At 41.7% G+C, this 23,795-nt stretch overlaps 2 protein-coding genes across 7 annotated transcripts in view; both read left to right on the top strand.

The window, feature by feature from the left end:
* The first annotated feature begins 937 nt into the window (after nt 1–937).
* On the top strand, nt 938–5,388 carry LOC116755626 (WW domain binding protein 1-like). Of its 2 annotated transcripts, XR_004350425.1 has the most exons (3): nt 938–1,027; nt 1,497–2,634; nt 2,753–5,388. XR_004350425.1 is itself a non-coding variant. In XM_032635398.1 (2 exons), the coding sequence occupies exons 1-2, from the start codon at nt 938–940 to the stop codon at nt 2,499–2,501; spliced, it is 1,095 nt and encodes a 364-aa protein (XP_032491289.1). In that variant the 3' UTR covers nt 2,502–2,855. The 2 variants fall into 2 exon arrangements, 1 of the variants encoding a protein (XP_032491289.1); XM_032635398.1 differs by having other exon boundaries at nt 1,497–2,855.
* Nucleotides 5,389–22,740: 17,352 nt separating this feature from the next.
* Nucleotides 22,741–23,795, top strand: part of ARNT (aryl hydrocarbon receptor nuclear translocator) — a 64,309-nt gene continuing 63,254 nt past the window's right edge. For 2 of the 5 annotated variants that reach the window (XM_032624994.1, XM_032624993.1), the window contains exon 1: nt 22,742–22,944. In XM_032624994.1, coding sequence (XP_032480885.1) covers nt 22,920–22,944 — 25 coding nt within the window. In that variant the 5' untranslated portion in view covers nt 22,742–22,919. Of the gene's footprint in view, nt 22,945–23,795 lie in introns of all 5 variants that reach the window. The other 3 variants (XM_032624997.1, XM_032624992.1, XM_032624995.1) reach the window with 3 other exon arrangements.

Below are 23,795 nucleotides of genomic sequence, written 5' to 3'. Positions count from 1 at the left end.
TCTCAAGAGAAATAAGAAAACAATAGGACTATAGGGAGAAATTGATAAAAATTGTAGTGCATAATAAACACATTCTTCTCAATCATTGATAGGTCAACTAGACAGAAATCAGTGAAGATACAGAATATTTCATTTATACAATTAACAAGCTTGATTTATAGAACCATGCATTCAACACTGAGCAAACTCATACTTTTCCACATATTGTTTAATCACATTTGAGTTGGCTTTGGGGTTTTTTTTTGGTAATTTGAAACTAAAAACATCCTAATTCCATGTATTAAATCCCTTTCTGCTTAGAATAGCTAGAATGGTTTCTGTTCTCTGCAAGTAAGCCTTGATGGATATAGATACCAAGCTGAGTTTATCCCAGAAGTAGAAGTGTAGCATATATATATATATATATATGTAAACCATATGAATACCTCAGTTGTTGCAGAAAAAGCATTTGATACATTTCAATACTAATATAAAACACCCATATTAATGTTCTTAGCAAAATAGGGGTAGAAGGGAACACCTTTAACCCAATAAAGGTACCAGCAACAAAAAATGTATAGTAAACATTCTACTTAATGGTCAAAAGTTGAAAGATTTTCCTTTTAAAATTGGGAACAAGACAAAGATGTTCACTAGCTTCACTTTATTCAACATCATTCTGGAGGTTCTAGCCAGTGCAGTAAAATAAGATAAAGAAAGAAAAAAAAGAAAAAACAAAGATTTTAAAGGAAAAAACAAAAATGTTCATTATTCACAGATGTCATTTCCTTCAGAGTAGTCTATAGAAAATACGAGAAATAGGCAATTTAGCAAGGTGTCTGGATGAGATACATAAGTCAATTGCATTTCTAAACGCCAGTAACAAACAATAAGCAGAAGGAAGAAGAGGGAGGAGGAGGAGGGAGGTGGTGGAGCATGGTGGAGGAGGGGGAGGGGGATGGAGAAGAGAAGGCTCCTGGGTGGCGTGGCGCTCCTGCTCCCCCAGGCGCTGCCCAGCCCCCTGTCAGCCAGGGCTGAACCCCCGCAGATCTTGGCTCTCCTCTCATTTTTGGCCTCACGAATGTTAGTTTGTTCTCACACACGCTCAGCCTGCAGAAACCGTTAGATGTTCTCAGGTTGCCACGAGGGAAGCTGAGGGTCCTGGACTTTACCAGAGCTGTGTCTGGAGGACAGCCCTCTCTTCCAGGTCCAGGATGCCCCTCATCTATGGGTGCTGGGCACAAGCTGGCTACTCTGTGGGTGCTGTGGTTGCTGGACTGACATTTGAGGTACCATGAGGACCAGGTGGAGCAATGATCAGTTTGCTAGATTCCTAGAAGTGGAACTGGGGATTGTGGGATTACAGGCTCTCCAGGGCCTAGGCTGGGTGTCCCCATCCCGTGTCTGGCTGACCATGCCCACCCTCAAGATTCCTTGATTGCGAAATGAGAAACTTGGGGGCCCTCAACCGTAGTCTCCTTTAGCCTCCACTGGCCAGATGACAAGCACTTTACCAGGATAAGGAAACCTGCGTGGGTCCCAACAATCAAAGCTACATCTGTGACACAGGACACTGCTGTGGACGGTCTCAGTGCTGCAGCTACTACTATGAACTCTGGTGGTTCTGGCTCGTGCGGACCGTCGTCATCCTGCCGAGCTGCTGCTGCGTGTGCCACCACCGCCGAGCCAAGCACCGCCGTCAGGCCCAGCGGCGGCAACATGAAATCCACCCGATCGCCTACCGGGAAGCCCACAGCTACTCAGCGCTGCCATTTCCTTTCAGGTTTTTGCCAAACTCTTTACTACCTCCTTATGAGGAAGTGGTGAACCGACCTCCGACTCCTCCCCCACCATACAGTGCCTTCCAGCTCCAGCAGCAGCTGTCTGCACAGTGTGGCCTTACAGGCGGCAGCCCCCGGGGCGCCGACCCCACCAGGGGCTCCCAGGGGGCTCAGAGCAGCCCCTCGCCCGGGCCCAGCAGAAGCAGCACGCGATCCCCGAGCATCGCTGACCCTGAGCCCTCCAACATGCCAGCAGACCCAGCAGCAGCCACCAAAGACCCCAGGATGGAGCCCAGCGGCTCTGTGGCCGGCCTGGGGGAGGTGGACCCTGGGGCCTTCCTGGACAAGGATTCCGAACGTAAGGAGGAGCTGCTGAAAGAGTACAGCTCCGAGCAGGGCGGCGCCCTCCCTGACAGCAAAGGCAAGACGCCCGGCAGACGTCTCCGCTTCACAGGTGACTCGGGCATCGAGGTGTGTGTGTGTAACCGGGGCCACCATGATGACGACCTCAAGGAATTCAGCGCGCTCATCGACGATGCTCTGGATGGGCCCCTGGACTTCTGCGACAGCTGCCACGTGCGGCCCCCTGGCGACGAGGAGGAAGGGCTCTGCCAGCCCTCCGAGGAGCAGGCCCGGGAGCCCGGGCACCCTCACCTGCCGCGGCTGCCTGCCTGCCTGCTGCTGAACACCATCAACGAGCAGGACTCCCCAAACTCCCGGAGCAGCAGCTCCCCAAGCTAGAGCAGGCCCTGCCTGCGTCCGAGAACTTGGCAACGCAACCAGGGTAGGGAAGAACCATGAGAGGAAAATTAAGTGACTGTGTTCCTTTTTTTTTTTTTTTCCCCTCTGCTCCTGCGTTTTCCTGCATCTCCAGGTACAGTTTGGGGTGTGGGTGCCTCGCCCCCCATAGATACAGTGTCACGGAGGGCCGAGAAGTTGTCCTGTGACTCATTCCTCATACCCCACCCTGTCCCCCTTTACCTCTTTTCAAGTCACGTGTCACTACCTGCTTGGGTCAGAGAGATGTGTGTTTCAGAAGCCCCCAAGGAGGGGATGAGACTGTGCCCTGAGGTGACTCTTGGTGATGGAGTGGATTCATGTTCTGGTATGAGATTACAAGAACCTCGCCGCGTCTGTCTGAGAGAGGTGGCAGGTCTCAGCCCTGGGTGAAGCCCCAGTGGTCTGGGGATTGTCGCTCCTCGCTGCCAGTGTCTCTGGAGCCGGAGTTGGGCCCCTCCTGTGGGAGGATGAGAGCTGACCGGCGGTTTCGTGGTGGGTTGGTAAAGGGCTTTTGCTCTCAAATTCCAGGTGACGAGATCGAGGTGGCACGATGCATCCTGGAGGGGCCCCTTCCCAGCAGGTCCTGGCTGGCCGCGGACTGGTTCAGTGTGGAAGATTACACCTGCCTTCTCTTTGTTTTTTTTTCTTTTTTAAAAAAACAACAACAGAAGTCAGAAGTGAGCTGAAAATAAGAACTTGACCAGTGGGCAGGCAAGAATTCTGTTTTGGGAAAGGAAAATTTGTGGCTTTTTCCCAACTTGGCCTTCAAAGAGTCCTGGCTACAGTCGAGCCAGAAGGAGATGTTTTGTGTGCAGGCTTGGCTGGGGGCTATCTCCGGAACTTCTGCGGGTGAGCAGAAGGCCCTGCACTGTGGCAGTGGATAGAGGTGCAGCTTACCGCATCTCTCCCCTTTTCATCTGTGCCCACAGGTGATCAGTACCCTCCCCCATCCCAAGCACACGTCTGCCGGCCTTCACGTCTCACTGTTCTCTATGAACAAATGAGGAGGCTGTGGGACCTGAGAAAGGGCGGTCCCGCAGCCTGACTCTCACACAGTATTTTCTCTTGATTCTGAGTAAGTTGTTTTGTTTATTTGTTTGTTTTTTCAAACTGACCATTTGGAAAAAATGCCTTGGTTATCTGTGGTTTTCGTGTCCTTTCCCTGCTCCGCTCCGCCTTGAGTGGGGTAACAAATTTTGTAGCCTATGTAAAGTGTCTAAGTGGCCCAGGTAGGAGGGTGAAGGCAGCCATCCTGAAGGACCACAGGATCCTTATTATTGTAGTTTGGCTTCAAAAACCAGTTGAGTTTTGATAGGAATAATCTGAATGGAGAAAGCAAACTGCTGAAACTAACATTCCCTGTCCAGCCCTGTTCATATGAAGAGTTTGGTTCTTCCCCCACTCTTGAACGATGACATTCAGACTAGGCATTGATGTTATGGTAAGAAAGGAAGGTATATATATGTATATATATGAATACACACGTATATATGTGTATGTGTGTATATATGTGTACACACACACACACACACACACACACACACAAAATAGACAAATCCAAGGCTGTGAGGTGAACGAGTGTCTGAGTTTGGAGTCCACAAAACCAAAATCCATGTTGAACAAAGTGCAGTCCATATACAGAGACTTTTTGGATAACCTGTGTGTGTCTGTCCGCTGTGTGTAAGCCCCCAGCCCTGTTTTCCTGTGACTACACTTTGAACGGCAGCCTCTCTGCTCACGTTACCCACGCGTTTGGAGCAGGCGCAGCCCTCTCAAGGTAATTTGTTTTACGCATTTACTGTTTACTGAGCAAATGTCTGACTGTGCGCTTGGGTGTACTCAGCAGCGCTGTCGGCGGCAGTCCCCACGTTTGCCAGAGATCCTGTGCTCCAAGTAGAGGTTTTACTTTACCCATCGCTGCAATTTGCACATTGCTCCGTGGACACTCAGAGGCCTGTGTTCTGCTCCCTGTAAACGGAAACGTGCTCTGAGCCTGTTTGCCTCTCTCAGCTGCTCCTGGCCCTCGGCCTCAGCCCCCGGGGGTGTCCACAACCGCTAGGGACAGAAGGCCAGGGTGGAACCTCAGACAGAAGCTGGACTGGATCTTCAGTGTCCAGCTTGGACTGGCTGTGGCCCAGACGTCAGCCCTGCCCAGAATTGTCAGGAGGGTTTGGCAGCCACCACAGTGCCGTAGGGCTTACCTCCCTCTGCTGAGGTCCAGTGCGTGGCTGATGTGTGGCGAAAGTGGGCAGAAATGTGCCACAGCCCTCAGATGCCTTTCCTGCCACCTTTTGGTTTTTGGTTTTTGTTTTTGTCTCAAACAACTCACTGAAGTGTCTCAAAGGAGATCAAGTTTTACCAAAATGAACGCTGCTTGAGTTAACTGGTTGAAGGGATGATTCTGGCCCTCTCAGAATTCCTTCTCCAGTCAGAGTGGGGAACTGGTCCACGTGTTTACTGCTGGGTTCACTGCAGCATCCAACCCAAAAGGCACGAGAAGAAGAAAACACAACGGGTGGAGCTGGGCTCGAGTCCAGCGTCACAGTCTGGCCCCTGCTACATGAGGCTGCCCTGCATGACGAAAGACAGAAGTAGGGAGCTGAAGGACTCGGGAGGGGGCCGGGGAGATGTGAAGGAGTCTTGTGTTCCAGGTGAACGAGAAGAAAGGGGTTGGTCGAGGGTTTGGTGCTACAGTCGGAAGATTTGCAAATGCTAACACATTCCCCTGTGAGGCACATCACCTTTTGTCAGTTATTGTGAATATGTGTATTTTAAGCAATAAGATTCAGTTGGTCAGACTTTTCTGGGCAGTCTCAGTGACGCATTTCCTGTGCTGTGATTGTTCTGAAGACGGAGTGGCTCTAACCACTGTGAGAAGCCCAAATAAAATCGATCCCCGAAAAACAAAACAAAGCAAAACAATAAGCAAATGTAATTTAAAAAAGACACCGCTGGGAATTCCCTGGCGGTCCAGTGGTTAGGACTCAGCACTTTCATTGCCGTGGCCCAGGTTCAATCCCTGGTTGGGGAACTAAGATCTTGCAAGCCATGTGGTGTGGTCAAAAAAAACCAAAACAAAAACAACTCATTATTTACAATAGCATAAGAATATATAAGGTATTTAAAAATAAATCTAAGAAAAGTTGAGCAGGACCTGTTTGGAAGAAATTATCAAACTTTACTGAAAGTCATTAAAAACACCTAAGTAAATAGAGAGATATGCCATATTTATGGATTCAACATGGTAGAGCTTTAATTCCAACTCTCCCCAAACTAACCTTTAGAGGCAGTGTAACTCCACCAAAATCCCATCAGGGTTTTTAGAGAAAACTGACAAACTGATTTTCTTAATTGTATATGGGAGCTCACAGGCCCAAGAATTAAAAAGACATTCTAAAGAAAAAGAATAAGGTGGGGAGATTTCCCATATCAGTTATTAAGGTTTATTACAGAGCTATAGTATTTTTGACATGGGGTATATGTACATGTGTAGATAATAGACTATTTGAGCAGACTAGAAAGCCCAGAAACAAATTGCACATTTAGGAAAACTTGAGTTATAACAGAATGGGCATTTTTTGACTGCAGATAAAGAATGGACTATTTAATAAGTGATACTGGAAAATAGGATATCCATTTAAAAAAACACATCTATGGTCAAGAGCAAACTTTAAAACGTTTAGAAGAAAATACAGAATGTTTTTTTGACCTCAGAATAGGAAAAGATCTCTTAAACCAGACACAAATGGTACAACATATATTTTAAAAGATGGATAAGTTTAACTTCAGAGTTAAGAACTCCTGATCACCACAGACATGATAAAGTGAGTAAAAATACAAGTCACAAACTTGGAGAAACATGTTTCTAAAAAAGGATTAGTATCCAAAGTTAGAAAAATAACTCCTCCAACTGAATAAGTAAAGGACAAATAATAGGAAAATTAACAAAAGACATGAACTGGCATTAAAAAAAAAGAAACATGAAAGGTACAAAAATATATGAAAAGGTGTTCAAGTTCACTAGTAATCATTGAAATACAGATGTTAATTTTTTATCAACTAGATTGGTAGACATTAAGAAGTCTGATAGTACAAAGTGTTGGCAAGGATGCAACTCATCCAAAGTTCTTATACACTGCCGATCAGTAGTATCGAAGTACAAATTGATAAAAATCCCCTGTAGAAAACCATCTAGCATTACCTCTTAAAGTTGAATATACATATTCTCCACAAACCAACAATTCCACTCCTGTATATATACCAGGAGAAATATAAAAGAATGCTATTGTGGCATTGTACATACAAGCAAAAACCAAACAACTCAAATGACCACAGCCTGGAGAATTATCACAAAAATTATGGCATAGTCACAATCGAATATTATAAAGCAGTGAAAAGAATGAGTGAACGAACTAGAGTTGCATCCAATAATATGGGTGACTCTTAGAAACATATTAGTGAGTGAAAGAAGCAAATTACAGAAGATTGCATACATTATTATATTATTTTTATAAATCTCAAAATAAAACACTATTTACAATAACAATACACTATTTAGGGATGCATACTTATGTGATAAATCTATTTTTGAAAAAGCAAAGGAGGGAATTCCCTGGCAGTCCAGTGGTTGAGACTTGGCACTTTCACTGCTGTGGCCCAGGTGCGCAGCCAAAAAAAAAAACAAAAAGCAAAGGAGTGATATAGAAAATTCAGGATAATGATCACTTCTGGGAAGGAGGCAGGAAGATGATTTAAAGGAAAGAATACACAGGTAGATGCACTGAAATGGTAATGCTATATGTTTTAAACTGGGTAATGGATTCATAATAGTTCATTTATTACTATGTTTCATAACTAATATGTTACATATTTCTTTTGAATGTATCAAGGGACTTCCCTGGTGGCCCAGTGGGTAAAAACTCCCCACTCCCAACGGAAGGGTCATGGGTTTGATTCCTGGTCGGGGAACTAGATCCTGCATGCTGCAACTAAGAAGCCCACATGCCACAACTAAGGATCCTGCACGCCACAACGAAGATCCTGTGTGCAGCAACTAAGACCCAGCGCAGCCAAAATAAATAAATAAATATTTTAAAAAGTATTAGGCTTGATGAAGGCAGGGAAAAGAACAATTTTCCTGCACTGCAAGTATATTATCAGAAATCCAAAGTTCTTTGGCATACAGAACTCATTGGCTCCAGAGATCACTATGTGTTCGTGGGGGTGTCCTCTGAAGAGCCGAAGAGGGAACAGCTTAGAGAGAGCTCATTGGGAACTCTTGCTTGTCCATGCAATTCTTGGTTTCGGAGGGGCAAAGGGCTTTCCTTCCAGATAAGTTAACCCCCAATGAGAACAATTCAATGGCAGTCATGAAATATAACATGGTAGTGGAGAGCATAAATTCTGTAGTCAGTCCCTCTGGATTTGGATCCTGGCTCTAATAAAGCTTGGTGATCCTGAGCAAGTTACTTAACTTTTTAGAGCCTTGGTTTCCTCATCTGTAGAATGGGGATATTAATACAATAATCCTATGACGCAGATGTTGAAATTAAATAAGTAAGTGTATGTAGAACACAGCACAGTGCCCGGCACTTAACAACTGCTATATAAGTGTTTGCTATTATTATCCTCCCTGGGTTTACTATGTTCCTCATTTCTTGCACCTTTTCTCTTGCTATGGAGTGTCTGGAAGTCAATGCTGTTTTACTTTTTCACTCAAGTGGAGTTCTAGAGCAAACTCTTCCCATATCACACTTGTGCAGTATTGATAGTGTGTAACAGCAACAGAGAGGGGAGGCTAAGAAGTTCCACAGTTCAAAGTGCTGACAACTACTCTGGGTTACATACAGTTCATTTGGTGCTAGAAATGTAATAGATATTCAATGTATGATATGACTTGAAGAAAGGATTCCAGTTTAAGCTTAGCCTGTGTGTGTCCCAGAATTTAAGTGTCAAAACAAGTCTTGGGACTTCCCTGGTGGTGCAGTGGATAAGAATCCACCTGCCAATGCAGGGAACGCGGCTTTGAGCCCTGTTCTGGGAAGATCCCACATGCCGCGGAGCAAATAAGCCTGTGCACCACAACTACTGAGCCTGCGCTCTACAGCCCGCGAGCCACAACTACTGAGCCCACGTGCCACAGCTACTGAAGCCTGTGCACCTAGAGCCCATGATCTGTAACAAGAGAAGCCACCACAAGGAGAAGCCCATGCATGGCAAAGAAGAGTAGCCCCTGCTTGCCACAAACTAGAGAAAGCCCGTGGGCAGCAACGAAAACCCGAAAACCCAACATAGCCAAAAATAAATAAAATTAAATCTTTAAAACAAACAAAAAAAAAACAAGTCTTTATGATGGTTGGGAATTGGTCTTCCAGACATTTGGTTTATTTCTAACTAGAAATTTCCCTGGTGAAAAATTCATCCTAAGGGAAGAGATAGTCTAGGTTGTGGGTTTAGCTAGAGTCAGAGCAGAGGTAATATTCTGACAATACAGTCTCTATGAGGTAAAGTGTTTTTTGACCCACCTCTTCTGAGTTCACTCAAACCTCAGTCCTAGGGTATGGGAGAGTCAAGAAATTCTCCTTTATCGTTGCTCTTGTCACTTTATTTTACCTACAGACTTGTGTGGTTTGGGAACTAGAGATTGCAAACAGATCCGTCTCTATTACTATATGAACTCTATCAACTTTTAATTTACTTTCAATGCACCATTTACCATTTAATAAGTAAAGCACAAAAACTAGGTTCTGTGGGCATAAAAAGATATATAACAAGGCCTGATTTCTGTCTTTAGGAAACTTACAGTCTGGTATGGGAGATGACATATCCATACAACTATGATACTGGTATTAAAATGATAAATGCCAGAACAGAAGGTAGTGGGCCTCTATGAAACTGTCTGGCCCACACTTCCCCTCCTGTCCATCCATATGGCTATTGTGAGAGCTGCCGTGTTCTGACATGGCTCCACCATGCTGGCTGCCACAGTTCAACAGTCTGGGGTAGACATCCAAGCTGGGCCAAAGCTCTTCTCTTGAATTTTTGTAACTGGAATGGGAAATGCATCCTGGCACTTACTAGGTATTCAATATGTACTTGCTGATAACTGAGTTGTAGTGAGAAAAGCAATTTCATTGCAGTTTTAATACCATGCCTGTGTCTTTATCCATTTGTATATACCTCAGATGTCACTTTCTAGATATATTTCTTTAATATCTCATTACATTTGCAGGCATGTACCTTCTCTTTATTCATCATTACAGTCCCTCAAAAAGGTCATATTATTTTACCCTGGTACTTACATATCTCACTAGACCCTTTACAGTCTGGATAGTTCATTAATTTTCCAACTTCTCTCCATTATTGCATTTCAAGAGACTTGTGTTTCTATCATTTATTCTCCTTACTACAGATTTCTAGCTATGATTTTATATACTATGTAAACCATCTCCATTTTATAAAGTTAAAGAGAAAAATAAATAAAAATATATACCTCCTGAATGAAAATAAATAATTCCAAAGCAATTGCTGATAAAAGTGTGAAAGGAACCCAAAGGGAAGAATCAGGAATGTTTCACTGAAGAGGCAAATACCTGAATTGAATTGAGGCCTGAGAATGAGTAGGGGTTTACCAAGCTGATAAACGTGGGAAAGGGGAGAAGCAGGAGAGAAGATAGTTCAAATACAAACATGAAAGTTTAAGGGAGGACAGCATAGTATGTTTGAGAAACAGTAAGTGTTCAGTAAGTGTTTGAGATGTATTCTCCCACCGAATGGGCAGAAGCAGTATCCTAGGGGCCTTATATGTCACTTTAAAGACTCTGGACTCAACTTTGCAATCAGTGGGGAGCCATTAAAAGCTTTTAAGCATGGAAATTATACCATTAGATGGTGGCTTTAGAAATATTAGACTGACAGGAATATGGAGGGTGCACGAGACAACAATTAACCTGAAATTCTTCCATTAATATGAGCCTCTAGAGGGCAAAAATCTCAAAGTTTTTCTTTTTTTCTTTCTTTTTTTTTTTTTTTGACTTCTCGCAACATAGATTAACACAGTGCCCACACCTAGTAGGAAATGTTTGTTGATGTAGAGACTCCAGTGTCAGAAGGAACACTCTGCTCCTCTTGGGTGATGAGAATGGACAGGATGACCCTTGTCTGATTAACAAACTCAGCTGGGGTAGGATTAGTCATAGAAGTCTTTCTACAGGTGATGGTCAAGCTCAATCTGGAGGAAGGAAAGTACACTCCAAATGAAGGAACAGTGATAGAGACAAGGAAGCATGGGAACTTTTGGGGAAATACTGCTTAATTCAGTATGTTGGAGCTGACAATACATGAAAATGAAAGGTATAAAATCACAGAATCTCAGAGTTGGAAGGAACCTTTAAAAGTAATCTTGTCGCATCAGCCTTCTAATCATTCCTGCAAAGCCCCTGGGGGTAGGGTGAATTTAAAGGTACCGGTGTGGCATATGCTCAGGTGGCAAAAACATGGGACTGAAGTTTAGGCGTAAAGAAGAGCGAGATCTTTAGAGCTGATAGTCACCCAAGGACAGGATAGTTGAATCACAGGAGTAGATGAGATGGTCAAAGGAGAATTAGAAACAAGTGAATGTCTGCATTTATGGTGGAGGAAAGAGGTCAAGGAACCACAGATGGAATAGTTACAAGTAGGAAAACTAGAAGAGATGGGAGAATTTCAGGGAGGGGGCGGTTTGCAAACAGCCTTGTATGCTAGAGAGGCACGGACAATCTTCAATGTCTGGAAATTTGAAAACATCAAGTTATCTTTGATTCTCCTTCTCCTCTAATTAAATCTGAATTCCTGAACTTTGAATCAAAGGTCTCTAGTTTACTTATTCAAACTTCTCACTCATAGCTGCCAAATTTCAACAAACTAATTTTGCCCCTGTTAGGCTATCTTTCCTCTCTCTCCCTTAAAAAGTAAAACACATTCTTATTGAGAAGAGAAAAGAAAAAGGATGATGTTGTTCTGGTTTCAAGTATGACATGTATGTTCTTGGCTTTTATTTTCAAATGTATGGATCTGATCCAGGTTTTATAGGGTCTGAAGTTTATACAAGTTGGAGGTCTCTCTTTAAGAAAAAAAAAGATTTTTAATACAAAATTAGGTTTAAAGTTTTTAGAATGGGAAAAGATCACAATAAATTATTGGAGACTTGGATATTCAGTTTCCATTCTTCTGAAAACTCTTAGATAAAATAGCTTTTCTTGACAGATACAAATGACAGATAAAGTGGTAAATTCAAGATCTGTTTTCCAAAGAGAAGAACTGCCCTGGAATTTTTTAAAGTAGCACTTAAGTTCCTGTTTTGTTTGGGTTGAATAGCAGCACTGCTCGGGACTAGCATAGGGAAAAAGAGGTAGGGCCTGAATCTATTGGTTTATGTAAAATTTGGTCTTGCTAAAATAAGAAACAGAATAAACATACTTACTTACAAATCTATAGCAATGTCAGGCCCTCTTTCACTTAACACTTTCCAGAAAGATCAATCACCTTCTCCTTTCCTTGTGTTCTCTTCCCAAGTCACTTAATTTTTCCCATCTGTAGTGCCCTATATTTCTTTTCTGTTTTTAAACATTTTTATTGGAGTATAATTGCTTTACAATGGTGTGTTAGTTTCTGCTTTATAACAAAGTGAATCAGTTATACATATACATATGTTCCCATATCTCTTCCCTCTTGCTATATTTCTTATTAAAAAAACCCCAAAAACCAAAAATCCCAAAACTTAAAAAGACCCAGATTCTTTTGTGGCCATAAGTTTAGTCTGAAGGGAGAGGTGATGGTGAAGAAATACAATAATGAAGATTTCTTAACGATAATCCCTAAAATCAAAGACTTCCTCTAGCTAATAGGACTAACAGAAGTTCCACCTAATTTGCCTCAAACACGACTGTGCCCAAGACATCCCCTCTCAAATGAAAATTTCGCTTTTCAAAAACTCTCTAAGGAAAAAAAGCTCTTTACTTCCCTCAGTCATATCCCTAGTATTCCCCAAGCTTGTAGAAAGGTGTTATTAGATTCAGAAGAATTGTTGGAATTATTCCCATAAAAACTTTACCAGGAAGGTAATACAGGTAGTTATTTACCTTTTGAGAGAGTGATATCCAAGGCTGGCTGTTGGTAGGGCAGTCTCCTCCTACTCAAGCACATCTCTTGGCAGCCTCTCCTCTTTTCATCAACCCCTTCTTACAAAAGGAGAGTGGTTGGTGGCTCTCTCCCTTCCCCACTCCCACACTGAACTCAGAAGCGTCATGAATAGTTCAACTAAAATAGGATCAAGTTTCAGACACTCCCATAGTGAGTGAGAAAATGATCCCACTAGATTAAATTGGAGCCTAGATCAGTAGAAGTATATTTCCACAACTCTGCTAGGGCTGGGGCAGCCAAGGTTAATGGCTCAAGTAATACCTTTTAAGTAGGATCACATGGGTGGTAGAAGTTGGGTCAGTAGCCAGCTTTTTTGATCTCTGCGATGATTCTCTGCACTAGTAGCATCACCTGAGAAATTGTTAGAGATGTGAATTATTGAACCCCTATTCCAGCTTTAATGAATCAGGAACTTTGGAGGTGTCAGCACCTGTGTTTTAACCAGCCCTTCTGGTTACCTGCAATGTATGCTCAAGTTTGAGAATTACTTGCCAACAAGATCAGTGAAGCTCTAAAATCTCCCCTTTTCCTCAAAAAGAATTTACTTAGGACATTTGGATCAGAAAAGTCAAAACTATTTCACTTAGCATTAGTTATTATACATGTACGTACACTTCAAATGCAAAATTTACTACTATTTCCTCTTAGGTTTTATTTGCGTCATTTAAAAAACTTCCATAGGATGTGTGTGCCTGTGTGTGTGTGTGTGTGTGTGTGTGTGTGTGTGTGTGTATATGCTTATAAGTATACAGAATATTTCTGGAGGGACGCACTACAGGGCTTCAAGGTGAGAATTGGGTGGCTTATATTGTACCATGAGCATATTATCTAGTCAAAATTAATTTGTTTCAATTAGACAAAATTTTAAACTATCATCACACCTTAAAAAAGTATCCTGAAAGATGTGCTATATTTAATAAATATTTACTGAATGCCTACTGTGTGTCAATCACTGTGCTGGATCCTGAGGACAGAATGGAGAATGAAGTGTAGTCCCAGCCCTCAAACTTTTATTTTCCCAGAACACTAATTATAGCAATTAAAAAATATTTTCAGTTTCCAAATTTCTTTTGAACTTGCCCGTACCATTTCAAATTGTGTGAAGGAACTGAGGGAAGGTAAGGGTATTATCTCTTTCTTTCCAGGAAAAACTAAAGCCTGAAACAAAACCACTCACTATAATAGGTACCATCTATTTAGTGATGGACCTTAAAACAAAATTGTTATATCTTTCTGTTTTGCATAATTATAAGTGTAATGTAAAGTCATAGTACATTCAAACATTACAGACATACACACCAAAAGGTAGAAATCTCCTATTAATCCCATTCTCTAGAGATATACTGTTAACAGTTTGGTGGATTTCTCCAGCTTCAATTTCTACATTTACCATAATTTATTATTATTTACAAAATAATACTTATTTTATGCCTTTTCATTTAACAGTATATCTTGGACATCTTTCCATTTTAATACATATAAATCCATTTCATTCTTTTTAATGGCTGCTGAGCACGCAGGTACTCCATTACATAGATATCCCATGGTCCATTTTCTCTATAAATAGGCATTTGGGTTGTCTCAAAAATTTTTTTTTAATTAATTAATTTATTTGTTTTTGGCTGCATTGGGTCTTCGTTGCTGTGCACAGACTTTCTCTAGTTGTGGTGAGCGGGGACTACTCTTCGTTGTGGTGTGTGGGCTTCTCATTGCGGTGGCTTCTCTTGTTGCGGAGCACAGGCTCTAGGCGCGTGGGCTTCAGTACTTGTGGAACGCAGGCTTCAGTACTTGTGGCTCACAGGTTCTAGAGCTCAGGCTCAGTAATTGTGGTGCGCAGGCTTAGTTGCTCCGTGGCATCTTGCTCTGTGGGATCTTCCCAGACCAGGGCTCGAACCCGTGTCCCTTGAATTGGCAGGCGGATTCTTAACTGCTGCGTCACCAGGGAAGTCCCTTGAATTTCTTATTATTATACCAACCTCGCAATGGATATCCTGTACATATATCTCCGGGTACTTGTGGAAATATTTTGTGGGATACATTCCTCAAAATATTAGAAATATAAATGCTGGGTTACAGGATATGAACATCCAGAATTTTAATAGGTATTGCCAAATTACACACTAAAATGGTTATAGCAATTTGTGCTTCATTCTTGTTTTTTTAACGGTGTCACCAATATAGATTACTTTCAATCTCTGAAATACTTGTCCATCCAACAGGCAAAAAATAATATCTTAGTTTCTTAGAAACTTGCATTTCCCTAAATACTATGGTATTTGAAGCTCTATTGTTTGAACATCTTTTGTAGATTTCCTGTAACCTATCCTTTCCCTTCTTTTAACTGGGCTATTCATCTTTCACTTACTGATTTGAAGAATATATGAATTCTTATATATTCTTATATATATATACATATAAATATATTTTAAAATATATTTTTACTTATAACTTTTTTTGATTTGTGCTTTTCCTAGTTCCTATCCTCTACCACTCCCAATCTCTCATATTTTTTGTGTGTGTTATAAATTTATTTATTTATTTGTTTTTGGGTCTTCTTTGCTGCGCGCGGGCTTTCTCTAGTTGCGGTGAGCACTTTGTTGCAGTGCTCGGGCTTCTCATTGCAGTGGCTTCTCTTGTTGTGGAGCGCAGCTCTAGGTGCACAGGCTTCAGTAGTTGTGGCTCGTGGGCTCAGTAGTTGTGGCACACGGGCTTAGCTGCTCCACGGCATGTGGGATCTTCCCAGACCAGGGCTCGAACCCATGTGCCCTGCATTGGCAGGCGTATTCTTAACCACTGCGCCACCAGGGAAGTCCCAATCTCTAATTTTTGAATCTGCTCTTTATCAACATCAGCTTCCAGAATTCAACCTCTTTTCTCAGCCCAATAACCTCTTTCTGGCTTCTCTTGTTTCCCTGAGCAGTCTCACCCCCTTCCAGACACTTGTAAACTGTACTTCTTCTGCAGCTCTAGAATCTTCCATTCCCAAGATACTGATCTAATTTGTCAGTCATTTCTCCAATTCTGGGTAAATTGCTCTGTTTCCTTTCTTTCCTCAGGCTTCTGAGTATTGGCAGAGAAAGTAATAACAATGCTCCATAGTTTCACGAAAATTTATGCCTTCTCACTTTGGGCTCTCAGAGCTTTTGACAATCTTTGTATTATACTTTTTTTTTTTACATCTTTATTAGAGTATAATTGCTTTACAATGGTGTGTTAGTTTCTGCTCTATAACAAAGTGAATCAGTTATACATATACATATGTTCCCACATCTCTTCCCTCTTGCATCTCCCTCCCTCCCACCCTCCTTATCCCACCCCTCCAGGCGATCACAAAGCACGGAGCTAATCTCCCTGTGCTATGCGGCTGCTTCCCACTAGCTATCTACCTTAAGTATTCATACTTTTTTATCCATACACTTCCTAACCAATTGCCTACAGCTGTACAGCTACAACCAACACCACTTCTACCTCTTATTCTCAGTAGAAGTTTCAGCTATTATTTCTCTTTGAGCATTGAAGCCATTGCACATGTGTTGTCAATTTCTCTTTCTTCTAGTTCAAAATGTTTATACATTTTCAGTAAAAGGGTGCCTTGGTTTTTCTGAGACTAACACTTCTGCACGCAGCCCAACCTATCTCCTGGTCCCTACTAAGATCAGTCTTACTTGTTTTCTTGAGCACATATATTTTATTGCATTTTTAAATTGTATTTTTCATTTGCCCCTTTCCACAAGCTCAGTCTGTAGACATATTTTTATATCTCTACCCCTACCCTATGCCTCACCCCAAACTAATGTTTGATTATATTCTCTTAATTGCCATATTTCTTGAGAAAATGGTGTATGCTAAAAACCTACCTGTATTTACTCACTTTCTATTCACATCTCACTCATCTGAACTATGGTTTTCACTCCTTCTACTTCCCTTAGGTTTGTTCATCCTCATCTCTGAACATATGATGCTGTTTCTAAAACTCTTTTATCTTGAAATTCCTTTGGCTTCCATTGCCCTGTTCTTTCCAGGTTGTCTCTTCCTTCTTCTATAACCTGAAACAGGCATTTCTTTTTTTTTTTAATTGAAGTACAGTTGATTTACAATGTTGTATTAGTTTCTGATGTACAGCAAAGTGATTCTGCTATACATACATATATATATATTCTTTCTCATATTCTTTTCCATTATGGTTTATTACAGGATATTGAATAGAGTTCCCTGTGATCTACAGTGGGACCTTGTTGTTTATCTATTTCATATATAATAGTTTGTATCTGCTACTCTCAAACTCCTAACTTATCTCTTTTCCCTTTCCCCTTTGGTAACCATAAGTTTGTTTTCTATGTCTGTGAGTCTGTTGCTGTTTTGTAAATAAGTTCATTTGTATCACATCTTAGATTCCACATACATGTGTTATCATATGATATTTGTCTTTCTCTTTCTGAATTACTTCAGTATGATAACCACTAGGTTCATTCGTGTTGCTGCAAATGGTATTATTTCATTCTTTTTTTTTAATGACTGAGTAATATTCCATTGTATATATATACCACATGTTCTTTGTTCATTCATCTGTTGATGGACATTTAGGTTGCTTCCATGTCTTGGTTATTGTAAATAGTGCCGCTATGAACATTGGGATGCATGTATCTTCTCGAATTATAGCTTTGTCTGGTTATATGCCCAGGAGTGGGATTACTAGATCATATGGCAACTCTATTTTTAGCTTTTTAAGGAACCCCCGTACTGTTTTCCATAATGGCTGTACCAATCTACACTCCCACCAACAATGTAGGAGGGTTTCCTTTTTTCCACACCCTCTCCAGCATTTATTATTTGTAGACTTTTTAATGATGGCCATTCTGACTGGTGTGATGTGATACCTCATTGTAGGTTTGATTTGCATTTCTCTAATAATTAGCGAAGTTGAGGATATTTTCATGTGTCTGTTGGCCATCTGCATGTCTTCTTTGGAGAAATGTGAATTTAGGTCTTCTGCCCCTTTTTTTTTATTTCGGTATGCAGGCCTCTCACTGTTGTGGACTCTCCCGTTGCGGAGCACAGGCTCCGGATGCGCAGGCCCAGCGGCCATGGCTCACGGGCCCAGCCGCTCCGCGGCATGTGGGATCTTCCCCGACAGGGGCACGAACCCGCATCCCCTGCATCGGCAGGCGGACTCTCAACCACTGCGCCACCAGGGAAGCCCTTCTGCCCATTTTTGATTGGGTTCTTTTTTGTTATTGAGTTGTATGAGCTGTTTGTATATTTTGGAAATTAAGCCCTTGTTGGTCGCATTGTTTGCAAATATTTTCTACCATTCCGTAGGTTGTTGTTTCATTTTGTTTATGGTTTCCTTTTCTGTGCAAAAGCTTATAAGTTTGATTAGGTCCCATTTGTTTATTTTTGATTGTATTTCTATTGCTTTGGGAGACTGACAGAAGAAAATGTTGCTACAATTTACATCAGAGAATGTTTTGCCTATGTTCTCTTCTAGGAGTTTTATGGTGTCATGTCTTATTAAATATATTTAAGTCTTTAAGCCATTTTAAGTTTATTTTTGCGTAGGGTGTGAAGGAGTGTTCTAACGTCATTGATTTACTTGTGACTGTAACAGGCATTTCTTGAGGTGTTCTTTGTGTCCTTTTTCTTACCGGTTTTAGTTTTCGTGCTATCATTCCTGCAACCACAAGTCTCTTGTGGCTGATGTACAAATTTAGGTCTAGGTCCTATCCTCTCTTTTGCACAGATGTCCTGTAATTCCATACGCTTAATAAGCATTTTTACCTGGTTTTCCCACCAAGCAATCCAACAACTGAACTTCAACTGAACAAATCTGAACTTCCAGTTAGCATCTGTCTCTGTCATTGATATTATCCAAAAGACTTCTTTGACATCACAGCTTCCTTTCATTCCATATACAATTACATGGTAGGCCTTGTTGATTATTCTGTCACAACAGTATTTGTGGCAATCATTTTCTTTTCAGTTCCATTGACCTATGTCAAGTCCTTGTAATTTCTCCCCTGGATTTCTGAAAAAGTAGAATCCACCTAAGTGGATTTCCTGCTTGTAGTCTCTCCCCTCCCCAAAATAACCTGGATCAGTGTTCCTTAAAATTTTAACTTCGAGAAGTAGTATTTCCAGATAAAAGATGAATATTTTTAATTATAAATATGTCACATGCAATATTTAGAACACAATGATACTAAAAAATTATTTGTTGTTTATCTGAAATTCAAATTGACTGGCCAGCTTATATTTTTATTAGCTAAATCTGGCAACTCTATCTGGAGAGACTAAGTAAAACTGATGTATCTGCAGACCACCATTTTAAGTAATTAAAAAAACTGGCTTACCATGAACTTACCAAAAAACTTGTGATAGTTAAAAATTTAATAGTAGTAATGGTAACTGTTTAATATTGGCAAGCTGAATACACGTGCAATAGGGCAGGTTTCACAATTGACTTCTTAATTTTTATTTCTACTAAAATTAGAAAATCTAAATGCACAATGAGCTTGTCAGATATTGCAATGAGTGTTTGGTGGCTACTAGATAATTCCGAACAGTTGAATCTAGCATGGATCTAGCATCACGAGGAGCTTCTAATTGAAGACAGCTTTTAGTAGTGTTAGATCCTAAGAAGAGCATATGGCAACCTAAAAAATTGAAGTTTCAAGTTGAGAAAGAGTAGGAGTTGTATTCAATTGCATGGATTGCATTCAGCTCTGAAAAGCATTTTTTCCATACAGCTGCAACATTTGGATGTGGTTGAAAATATGTTGAATAATGTGTCAGCCATTTTTTTCTCTTAATAAGAAAGAAAATTATCATGTATTGGGAAATAATAAACTCCTGGAAGTAAAGGCATTTGCATAAAAGTCTGGTTTTCTTACAAAACCCTGATACTTTGTTTGTTTTTAAAAAATTAATTAATTTATTTTTGGCCGTGTCGGGTCTTTGTTGCTGCGCACAGGCTTTCTCCAGTTGCAGAGAGGGTGTGGTACTCTTCCTTGCGATGCATGGGCTTCTCATTGTGGTGGCTTCTCTTGTTGCGGAGCACAGGCTCTAGGCGCATGGGCTTCAGTAGTTGTGGCTTGCGGGCTCTAGAATGCAGGCTCAGTAGTTGTGGCACACAGGCTTAGTTGCTCCACAGTATGTGGGATCTTCCCACACTAGAGCTTGAACCCGTGTCCCCTGCATTGGCAGGCGATTCTTAACCACTGCACCACCAGGAAAGTCCCGAAAAATCCTGATACTTTGTTCTTAACATTAAAAATCATGGCATTTAGAATTTGAAGTAATAATTCAGGTTAATAAAAAAATGAAAATGTTGCTCAGATAAGCCATTTGAACAAGTCTACTTGGAAAAATTAAAATAGTTTTTGTTAGCATTATCTGTATAGTAAAGAAGGGATTTTTACTCCAGCCCTTATTTAGAAACTTGTGAGAGCACCTTCCCCATTACTGGCCTCCATACTTTATTGTGGAAAAAGCAGTGTTCTAACATTTGCCTGTTTCTTCTCAATGATTATGCTTACTGGCTGCTATTACTAAATACATTACTATGTTTACAGTTTACACTACTTTGTTATATGTTGAATCAGAATTAGGAGAAATATTGTTTGACTACCAATGTTCTCTGAATAAAACATGAAGTGGACTGACATTTTGCTTATTGTAGGAATAATATCCTTTGTACACCCAAAGCTACAACCCCATCAGTTTTTTTTGCGGGGGTACGCGGGCCTCTCACCGCTGCGGCCTCTCCCGTTGCGGAGCACAGGCTCCGGACGCGCAGGCTCAGCGGCCACGGCTCACGGGCCCAGCCGCTCCGCGGCATGTGGGATCCTCCCGGACCAGGGCACGAACCCGTGTTCCCTGCATCGGCAGGCGGACTCTCAACCACTGCTCCACCAGGGAAGCCCACAAAATAATTTTTTAAGTGAAAATTTTTCTAAATGAAAATGTCTTCTTCTATAAGCTGAATTTTTTTTAAAACATCTTTATTGGGGTATAATTGCTTTACATTAATTGCTTTTCTGCTTTATAACAAAGTGAATCAGCTATACATATACATATGTTCCCATATGTCTTCCCTCTTGCGTCTCCCTCCCTCCCACTCTCCCCCTATAAGCTGAATTTTTAATGATAAACCAAACAGGAAATTTCTGGGCATCTTTCCTTGTGTACCACATATACACTGTGAAATGATTCATATTGTGTACATCATTGCGTCCACTCATAAGATAAACGTCTGTTTAGCAAGTACAGGGTGATACTGCCCTTTCATGTTGTATACCATGATTTTGTATGATATTGATATTTGATTAGGGATTTTTGCTAAGAGCTTGTTATACTTTCTCCAAGCAAAATATTTATTAACTGTGTAGCTAGTTGCACAAGTTATCTCTGAAACAAAGTGACCTTTACCATTTTTTTAAAAAATGAGGGATTAACTTGATCTTTTTTTATCCACAAGTTCATCTATTTCATTCTGGAAAACATTGCTTTTATTCCAGAAAAATACATTTCTTGGCAATGAGGTTATTGTATTTGGGTCAAAACTGACTTGAAGGCTTTGATGGCTTTCCAAGTCATTGACAAAATTTCCTAACAGTCGAGGTGTAGTGGGCAAGGGACAAATGGATGCTAGCCCAATAAAATCCAATTTTTAGATCTTCATAGTTGTACTTCCTATTTACTGTTTATTTTTTGTTGCTTGGATCAACTTACCACATTTAAAGCCACATAATAATTCATATTCTATATATGCACTGCAGTCTTGTTTAATAGCTAGCTACCTTTAATACGTAATTTGAATTGAAGTACTTGTTACCTTTTTTCACCACTACTTCTAATGCTTCAATGTACTTCATTTGAGTGAATGATTTTTCTCTTTTTGGTGAATTGGAAATATAATACAACAAAATGGTAACAAATAAAAATTTAATTTTAACAAATGTAAACAATAATATATGAATTATGTTAAAATACCTTGGCTGAGATAAACTATACTGATAACTAAATGAGGGAAATGGATCTGTGTAATCTTTGTAGTACATATACAACCTACAAGAATTCAAAGATGCTCAATAGCATAATGGGATTTCTGTTAAAATTAGAATAAATTTATGTTAGACAATTTGTGAAAGATGTGAAGAGGTGATGTGAAAGATGTGAAGAGTACACTGTAGTGCTAAAACAGGAGGATGGGTGGAATATATTCCCAGAGTCAGCCTTCTTCAGTTTGCCTCCCGCAACACTACTTACCAGCTGGGTGTCCCTTGCTTAACCTCTTTGCTTCTGTTATCTGCAAAATGTAAATAATAGAATCTACCTCACAGTGTTGTTATGAGGATTAAATAAGTACTTATAAAGCAGTGTGGACAGTGTCCGGCTCGAAGTGCTCAATGCTTCCTATTATTAGAAAATAAATCTGTGCAATCATCTTGCCACTTCTCTACTAAAAACCTGTCACTATGTCCCTATCGTTGATCAAAGGAAGTTATCTCATTCTTAATCAAAATACATTGCCTCCTGTTTTGGCTGTCGGTATCTCTCCTACCAGACATAAGCGCCCAGATCCTCTTACACTACCAGTTCTATAGCAGGCATTCAAAACTTGCTGAATTTTTTCCCACTAGGGACAAAGGTCCTTAAAAGAGGAAAAAACTAGAAAGGATTACAAATCACGAAGTGAAGTTTAAGCAGTAGGGCACCTAAAGAAGATTTACAAAATAAATCATCTGCAGAGTGGCCAACCAGGCGAATCCACCACCGAGCGAAGCTTTTTAGTAAAATTATTTTTCACTGACGTCACTCGATCGCTGACCTCTAAGGTAGAAGAGGCGGAATTAGAGAGACAGCTGGACTTCTTCCTCGCCCTCCCTCCTCCACTGGACTGGCTGGCAGCTCCGTGGCCAGCCCTGCTTCTGGTCGTTTTGCGATTCTATTGGTCAGTTTTCCCGAGGAGGCTGGCCTTGGGATGACCCCGCCCCATCTGGGGGCGGGTCTCTCCGTCGTAGGGGCTGGGGACGGTGGGCCGGGGGGCGGTTGCTGCAGCCGCCATCTTGGATTCCGCGGTAGCATTGGCGGCAGTACGGCGCCGCGTCTGGGGAGTGGCTCTCCCCTCCCCCTCCCCCCGGTTCCTTGGCGGTGGCTCCTCCCACTGGGGGGGGTGCGGCGGCGGTGGCATCTACAGCTATGGCGGCGACTACTGCTAACCCCGGTGAGGAGACGGAGGACTGGGGTGCCTCTCAAGGAGGAGGGGCTGAAGGGGTTGGCAACTGGGTAGACCCAGCGCTGAGGGGCCGTAGTTGGGGCTGAGGGCGCTGAGACGCGTGGGGGTGGCTACGGGGCGGTGGGGGAGGGGAGTGACCTGGGGGAGGGGCCCGCCCCTGGGGAACAGGGGAGACCCGAGGTGGAGGGAGGGACCAGGCGGGTGGGAGTTGGGGATTCCTTGCCCCGAGTTCTGTTTGAGCAGCTGTCCGTGCGGGGCTGGCCCGCCTCCACTCTTGTGGCGGCTTTCTGGTGTGCGATGTAGTCCTCTTTCAGCCTTCTGCCCACTGTGGACCTGCTTGATGCCGAATAACTGTGGGCAGTGTGGCTCGTTTTACTTTAAAGGTAGTTGGGACTCGTAGGATCACGTTGCTGTTTAGCTGAGGTGTTACTTCCAAACGTTTAGATTTTAACTTCTAAAAATCTTTGAATTCATACTCAGTTTCTTAAAAAAAAAGCTGTACCTCCTCCCTCCCTATCCGAGGGCTATCCTTTGAAACTTGCGTTTATGTATTAAGAGGTGCCTCTAGTGTCATTAGCTGCTGAAGGCAGAGGTTTGTGTAATGTTTGAGTTACAGGATAGATCTTGCCAACAGCAAGCATCCAGGACCCAGATTTAAATCTTGTGAGGTGGGTCAAGGGAGTTCCCATTCTTTAAGAAAAGTTCAGTTCATGCTATTTCTCAATGAACATCTCTTCTAAAGTGGGAGCTTGAACGTGAAAAATCTAGTCAGTCATGTCTAAAAGATGGAATGGGGTGTAGTGCAGCAGCAGGTCTAGACAGATCAGGTCTTCAAATTC

Source organism: Phocoena sinus, chromosome 1, assembly GCF_008692025.1.
Source record: "Phocoena sinus isolate mPhoSin1 chromosome 1, mPhoSin1.pri, whole genome shotgun sequence".
Taxonomy (NCBI): Eukaryota; Metazoa; Chordata; class Mammalia; order Artiodactyla; family Phocoenidae; genus Phocoena; species Phocoena sinus.
The sequence above is the reverse complement of the archived record's forward strand: the minus strand, read 5'-3'. Positions and strand labels throughout refer to the sequence as shown.

Coding starts and splice junctions, on each gene's coding strand:
- LOC116755626 (XM_032635398.1), top strand. CDS start 938: ATGGAGAAGAGAAGGCTCCTGGGTGGCGTGGCGCTCCTGCTCCCCCAG. Junction 1,028..1,496: donor CCAGGGCTGAACCCCCGCAG/ATCTTGGCTCTC, acceptor GCACTTTACCAG/GATAAGGAAACCTGCGTGGG.